A 7,998-nucleotide genomic window follows, 5' to 3' on the forward strand; every position below is an offset into this window, starting at 1 on the left:
ATATATATACACACACACACAGACTGTTCTATAGCAATGTAGGTATCAGGGACATTAAGTCAAATAGACTGTTGGGAAAAGAACAACATGCAAAAATCTAATTCACATCTTTAGTCAACTCACCTGTACCGTTTCCAACTGCCTGCAAAGTGGCATCAGGCCCCAGGGTGTCAAAATCATCTTTTATTTCATCTGCACAGAAACAGAGAAGAAGGGGGTGCGGGGGAGAAGGAGGGGTGAGTACCTCAGTGTACCATCCAACCCAACAAATGCTGACAATGAGGCCTTTAAGAAGAAGGTATGGAGAAAGCAATAAAGGCACCGCTGTGCATTGCAGCGCGCCGCGGCTTTGTTCGGCATGCTTAATGAATGCTATCATCTGGGCCAGACAGTGACTTATTTACCTTTAACATGACAACAAGCGGCGGGGGAGGCAAAGAAAAGCTTCAATCGCCAAACAGAGCGATTAAATACAACACGGAGCACATCCACCTGAGCAATCATAGAGCTCCAGCCAACACGCAGGCTGAGCTTATTACTCCCTGGCTGTGACGCTGCTGCAATCCTCTGCATGCAGGATCACGCTTGTTTTATCATATGTCATTTGGTGGATGCTTTTATTCAAAGCTGCTTGGAGTATTGTGAGCGCACACATTTTTTTGATTTGCCACAACCCCCTAACAGAGTTGGTGCCTTGCTTGCTACTAACTGAAAAGAATACAACCCTTAACCACAAATTAAGAGTTTTTGTTGCACAAACATTTCTTAGGGGCAGAGCTGCTCTGGAGGCAGAAATAACCTCATTGGTCGGGGGAAACCTCAGTTGGGTGGAGACAAAGAATTAATGTTCTCTGGTAATTTAGTTAGACGGAAGCAGCATTTGAAAGATGAAATTGCTTGTTCAAACTGTCCTGGCTCCAGGAGAGCCACCTACGACGCCTGGAAGTCTTTTAAATCAACAAATCAATTCTTACTGGGTAAATTTAAGCGGTTTAATTTTGGACATATAAGACTCTGGATTTTTGGTTCCACCTACTGAGGTTTACATCAACCAATCAGTTTATTCCTGCCCCCTAGAGAAAACCTGGCTCGGAAAAATGTTTGAATAACTAACCCCCCAGGAGCATTGGTTCAAACAGTACAGGTTCTTACTGCCCATCAGGATAATGGCACCCAGTCTGTGCAGATATTGTCCTGGCACAGGTGAGGTGGCGGTAAATAACCGGTGGATTTGACAGGCTCATAAACAAACCCTCTTCTGACAAATGAATCCCCCCACGGTCGACAGGAGGACACTGACTGGACAATCAGCTTAAGGAGTCCCGGGTCCCTCCTTCCTGCTTCGTCGGTAAAAATTAAATCAAGGTGCTTCCGAGAACACGGGGGCTTTGTATTTTATAAAAAAAATGAACAAAAAACCTGCATTGTGTGCCTTACACGCATCTGTTCTTGCTCTGCTGCTCCTGCAAGGACGTTACAAGTGTTGCATTGTGAAGTTTTTTTTTTTAACCAGTCCACAGCAGGATCTGATGTATCTGACTCTCCCATGGCTATTAAACCAGGATGAGCGCCTACATAAGAGAAACCTGGCTAAGATATTACAGGAAAGGTGGTGGGTGTATTGTTGATAATAATGTTATCCTGGTTACATTACATTACACAAAAGCAAGAAGCAAAATGAATTTGTATTTTTAGTTAAAAACAATGGGCTTAATAGTTGTGGAATGCTTTGGAAGGCTTGCAATTCAGGGTTTTCTCTGAAATTAAAGATTTGGCTTCTGCGGTGAAATGATAAATACCCCTGTCAATGGCTTCTGAGAATAATGACAGACTCTAGACTCAGTCCTAGTTTAACTTTCCAGTTGCTGGGATTTTTTCTTTTCTTTTTTTCCTGTACATTTGATTGCACGTCTGCCAAACAGCATCAAAACCGCAGTCGCAGTATGAGAAAATAAATGGGTTTTAAACAACATAAATTAAGCTATGACAAGACAAAACAGATAAAAACAAACCTCCACCACAGATTAAAATATACCCACTGGTATCAGTATGTATGAAAACCTCCCCTTTTTCGCGCTGAACACGGTCAAAACTCCCTCACATTACTGTGTCCTCGTAGGCACCGTGTTTGCTTTGGGTAATCAAATTTGGCTGCATACTTTGGGTCTGACGCAAGGGGATGACCGGTGGGATTTACAGGCCCTCCACTCTCCCCTATTTACCTTGGAAAACTTTTGTTATCTGTGGTCTAAAGGGAGGGACGGCTGCTTCCAGTAGGAGGTAGGCTAATACCACGAACACCTCACTGCTACAGCCTCTGGCACACATACATGCATAAATCCATGCCAGTCTGAGCTACATTCAAGTGGGACAAAGTGTCATTGTGGTGACTAGGGTGCCTGGTCGTTCTATAGTAAAAAAAGGAACTGATGTAGCTGCTGCAGAGCCTCCTTTACACAGATTTTATAAGACATGTCCGATTTCATGGCTTTATCTCCTTTGAGGATCTCAAATTTCACAATGTCACAAGCAATGTAAAAAAAAAAAAAAACAAGGAAAAAAAGAGGGATTTGATTTCTTCAGAATCATTTATGCCACAAATATGTGCCTATTTTTGGTAGTGGAAAGCATGTTGAATTAAACTGTCCACTAACTGCTGGAAAAGTGTGTTTTGTCAGTAGTAAATCACAGGAGACCTGAGGCGGTAAGGTACACACCTCCCTGAAGAGCGATGTTGAGGTTCGAGAGTCGACTCTGGACGCAGGAGGAGTCCAGAATACCTTGGCCTGACCATAATTCCACCTATTTTCATAGCAGCTCTGATGCTGTTTATTTTGAAAACATTCCTATTTTTATGGCCAGTCACCGCAGTCGCAGGCGCTTTAAAGTTCTGCCTTTGTGCATTTAGCCTCATTCATCCTGAGTCTGTCTAGTACGCACACACTAGCTTCAGAGCCTCAGACACAAAACAAGATTGGATTAAAACAGGTTTTTAAAATCTGATACCATCTCTGATGTTTTTGGACTCATGTTGTCAATATCACATATTTTGTGTCAATGTTCCATCCCTTCAAATTTGAGCATTTTACAGCCAAAGAATACAGTGTTTTCCCTCTAGATTTTATTTTTGGCAGAGTGGAAAAGCATCTGAAACACTGCAATGATTGAACAACACGGGGAACTCCTGGATGCAGTAGGTGTTTAAATGACAAATTAATAACTCCAAAACTTGATAAATGTGCAAAGAAAACAAGAACCACTGTTTCATCAAAAACAGAAGGCCAAATCTGACAATAATGTGAAAAAAAATTTTTTTTTTTCAAATGATGTGTCTTGAGGATGGAGCAAACATGAGGAAAGAAGTTGGATTTCTACAGCCTGTGATTGCTGCAATGTTAAGTCAGAAATCCTCCTGATGCCCTAGAGAAGAGTTTAAAAAGGGCAAAGACAGAACGCAGGTGATTTATTTGAAAATGTCTGTCAGTGATAATGATGTCATGCTTTCCAGCACATCGCGTCCAGCCTCACTGTGGGATGAAGGAATGTCAAGGACAACGCCAGACACAAGACTCTGATTGTGCCCTGGAATCAGAAGAGGCTCTGCGATAAACTGTTTTTTTCACTTTCTTTCTTACACGCATTAGTTATGTCTCAGGCTGTGTTGCTCTCTGGTAGAAGACACATTTAAAGCATCACGATAAATAAAATGAGCCCTTAAAGTGTCTGTTTGTGTTTTTGGGGGGACATCTGTCCAATCTTTTGCGGGCTTTTACTGCAATTCCCAAACTTCTGAAGTCTACAGCCGCTTACATTCCCTCACACTTCCAAGACCTGTGTAAAAACTCTTGATAGGGGAGTGACGACCAAATCAGTCCGAGTAGAGAGGAGGAGGGGGGTGGGGGGTTGCTAACTTATCTCAGGCCTAAGTTATGTGCTGAGGTATCACTGTAGACACTTAGGCACCGAGGAAAAAAAACAGGCTGGGAAACACAGCACCCGCAAGATTGGGAAAGAGACTCCCAAACGCTCTAATGAACTTGACTTGCTCTCCGAAATATGTCAGACACTTTATCACACAAGAAGCATATTATCTGGGAATTGCAACATAGTCGAATTACAGACATTATGGCACCGCAGGTCTTTATCAAATAAACAATTACCGTATGCAACGACAGCTTGTTTATCCTTTATCTTGATTTATTTACCAAACTGTCTTTTCTTTCTCCCCCCTCCCTTAAGGAGCCAGTGTGAACTGTTATTTAGGAGAAGCAAATGTTGATACCCACTAAGTTTTTTTCATCCCTAATAAATGTGCAATTTTCCCCCATATTAAAATTTAAGACTGCTGAATGTTCCTCCGTTTTTCGGCACTGCGCACAGCTAGTTCATTAGCAGAAATGAATAGCGAGGCCCAGCTCATTTAAATTGGCTGTCTTACATGACTTCTCGCCATACTCTGTTCCTGTCACATGCTTCCAAGAATCATTGACTCTTATTATACATGTAAATGGCTATCATAAAAATAAAAATTTCATTTAAGATTGTTAATGACTTTTTGCAGCAGTCTGGCTTCCTTTAATGATTATACCCTGCCCCCTAATTAAAAGTATTTATCTTTCAAGCATCCGTGACTGGAGCCCCTGCAATTGGAGTTGCTCAACAAAAGATGATAAGTCAGTCAACTTTGGGAAGGCATCACCTGCCTGGGATTAAGCAGCTTGCTAGGGAGGAGGTATTACACGGCATCAGTCACTGTTGGAAGTAGCTGAAATACCATAAACACTGATACAGTTTGAATAAAAGTAACGTCACATCTCATATCTCCTGCAGGATGAAACATTGAATCATATCAACCACATTCTCACCTCACATTGTTTTCATTATCTGCAGCTCACAGGCTTTTTTTGTGAGGTTTTATACATTACTGTAAATATTTTTTGTTGTTTGGCTCTGAGCAGGACTTTTCTCTAAGCATGAACCAAATGGTCTCTGTCACACACAAAGAAACTGTTTATCATGTCTGTCTGCTGAGGGAGCATCGCTGGGGCTTCACCGTCAGACCTGGCTCAAGCAGTGTTTGCAAAACACTTTGTGGGGTTTGTTTAAGTCTACTCGGGCACCAGATGGGTGGGGTTTATGGCATAAGACGATACCACGAGTGGCAGGATGTGCACACATTCGCTATGAAGAATGTGAAAGTCAGCTTAGTGGTTGTTTTTGTGATTGACAGCTCACCTGAACCCCACACATCTGGTGTAGCGGGCAGATTGAAAGCTGTTTTTAATATAATTGTTGAACCAGATTTCTGAATACTATTGTAAACTAAGGTTAATTGGGCCACTTAATAGTTAACAATATGATATTTTACAATTTTATGATACCTTAATTCCATTTTCACCCCTATATTTTGTGCTTTTTTTTCTTTCTAAGGGTGCAGGTAATGTTTCTCAGACAGCAGATATATCATTTTGGAACATATCTGGACAACAGATTGCAGATTTGGTTCCACAAACATTTCATGAGGCAAAAAAATTATCTGAAAAATCTGGGCAGAGCCACAACTCTCAAAACTTGACTGAAACCCAAATTTAGAAAGAGAACAAATCACCCTTTTGCCCTTCAGCCAACTTATAGTTTTGAAATCTGTTCTTCTCTAACTCCTCCTCCTGAGGTTCACTTCAACCAATCACATTAAGTCTCTTCACCATCTGATTCGAGACACTCACCAGTACCGTCGACCGAGGCACTCAGCATGTCATTGTCGGGCCAGATGTGTTCCACGCCGCTGTCCCGCATCTCGTCGTCCTCCTCCTCCTTGGTCAGCAGGCTGTGGCTCTCGGCCCGCGGTGAGGCCTCTGGGTTAGTGAGGCTGGCTGGGCTGCCTGTGCCGTTGATCAGGGGGTCTTCCTCAGACACCGGCAACTTGTCCTCCTCCTCTGTCTCTGAGCCAGTCTCCACCACATTCTCGTAGTTCAGAGCTAAGACAGACAAAGAGAGAGACAAAGTCTGGTCAGTACAGGAGATTTTGGGAAAGGACAGCAGAGATATAATGTAGTGCCCATGTTATATATGACAGAGGGAAGGGGTGGACTCAACTGTTTTAGTGCAGCAATAATCTATATGATCAACTATTGATACTACTTTTATCCTTCTTGTCCAAGTTTCAGATTTTTGATATCACTTAACATTTCAGTCAGTAATGGCAGCTTGAAATGTTATTGATGAAGGAATGTAGGCGTATACTACTTTGGAAGAAGTGTCAGCTATGTGATTAAGCTCTAAACATAAATGACAGAGGAATCTCAAAAGGGATTTTGACTTGTTTTGGAAATTGAGGTTTATTCCCAGATTAAAAAGGTCACCCCACATCACTGCTCGGTCCAAGGCGTAGGCGCTTTTTTTCTTCTTTTTTTTTTTGTGGGTTACACCCCAATTACAGCATCCGCGACTGGAATCTGTGACTGAACCACAGCGGTGGGCAGACAGCTGTCGAGGAGATGCGAGCCAAAATAGCCACTAATTTTCAGTCCTGCTCACATGCCTCGGATGCCAACGAGCTGCACCTTTCAGGACGGCTCTCCTACGGCGCATACCCGTCACGTTTGAGATGCTCCACATAGCACATACAATATTACAAATGTCATTGCTATGCATACAAAAGGCTTAACCTATAGTAATTTAGATTATTCATCACGTGTATCCCTCGGATGTCTTCACATTTGCATTGCCAGTGAACCATGAACAGAAATATAAATGTTTCCTAACATATGAAAATATAGAGACACGTCAGGGCCTTGAGGCCTATTGAGTGCACACATTCAGGGAGGTAGGCTGACGTACATACCACACACACACACACACACACACTCAAAACTCCAGAGCAGCATCAGCAGGGCCCGCCCGGTCCCAGAACACTCAAGTCGCAGACATATGCCTGCTTTTCTTAAAATAGACGGCCTGTAAATAAGGGCTGTGAACTCAATCAAAGGTGGCTCACGTGCAAATTAGTCACCACCATCGGCAGGTTCTCAGCGCACACTCGCCGCAGCGTAAATTGTGGCAGAAAAGGACATCAGAAGACTTATTGGAGGAGTGCAGATGGAGCACTAGGCGAGCCAGAAGCATGGCATCACATGGGGACACACCTCATTGGCAGCTTGTACAGGAATGTTCTGCGGTAAGAGCCAATCATGGGAGGGCCCGGAGTTTGAGCCACCATAGTGAAGAGGTGGAGGCTTTTTTTAATGTGCTTTAGCTGAATTTATGTTTCTGAGTAATAAAAAAAGCTGCAGCAAGCTCGTAAGTCTTTGGTGAAAATCAACAGATTTATATCCAATAGCTTTGAGGTGCCATGGCATGTTACATTTTCACATAAATAGTGTATAATATGCAAAATGCCTCACATTGTGACCCTGAAAGGAATCAACAAGCTTAATTACGGCATTTTACTTGCCATATTTTGCCTACTGAGGCCTGAATGTGTCCATGCCTCTCGAACTTTCCCAGAATCAAGAGCGCCAACCAGATGAAGTTCATGCATGACATTTTTGAAGACATTATACATATCAAAAGATAAGCCTCCCCACACCTCCTCCTAACACGTCTCCGTGCGATTGACTGGTCTGCACTTGCCTTCAGCGAACAACTGCACAACAGGTGCAAATTAAAATGAAAACAGGGCTTTCAAACGTGGGAGGGGAGGCCGAGGGGGACGAGGGTGGCAAGGAGGCATGAGGGGGGAGGAGGCGGAGGAGGGTGGGAGTGCGGTGACCTGCCTCGAATACCAATCGACGGAAGAAACAAAACCTTTTCAAGAGGTGTGATCACAAGGGTTTAGGCAAGTTCAGACTCAGTAATGCTCCTTGGAGATGACAAAAAAGGCAACCGAGGCTGGAGACCGAGGACTGGAGAGAGACGTTAGGAATTCCTGGGTGGTCCACATCTACCTTGGTACAATTGATATTGTGCCTTTATTTGAAAAGCTATATGTGGATTTTG

The 7,998-nt window shown here is 43.0% G+C and overlaps 1 protein-coding gene across 1 annotated transcript in view; it reads right to left on the reverse strand.

The window, feature by feature from the left end:
• zeb2b (zinc finger E-box binding homeobox 2b) overlaps positions 1–6,063 on the reverse strand; it is a gene marked incomplete at its 5' end in the record, with an annotated part of 22,792 nt that extends 16,729 nt beyond the window's left edge. The window contains 2 exons of the mRNA XM_035677377.1: positions 124–192; positions 5,727–6,063. Coding sequence (XP_035533270.1) covers positions 124–192; positions 5,727–6,063 — 406 coding nt within the window. The remainder of the gene's footprint in view (positions 1–123; positions 193–5,726) is intronic.
• Positions 6,064–7,998: the final 1,935 nt, after the last annotated feature.

The sequence above is a fragment of the Morone saxatilis genome, unplaced genomic scaffold (assembly GCF_004916995.1).
Source record: "Morone saxatilis isolate NCDOM2014 unplaced genomic scaffold, NCSU_SB_2.0 Contig6, whole genome shotgun sequence".
Classification (NCBI taxonomy): Eukaryota; Metazoa; Chordata; class Actinopteri; family Moronidae; genus Morone; species Morone saxatilis.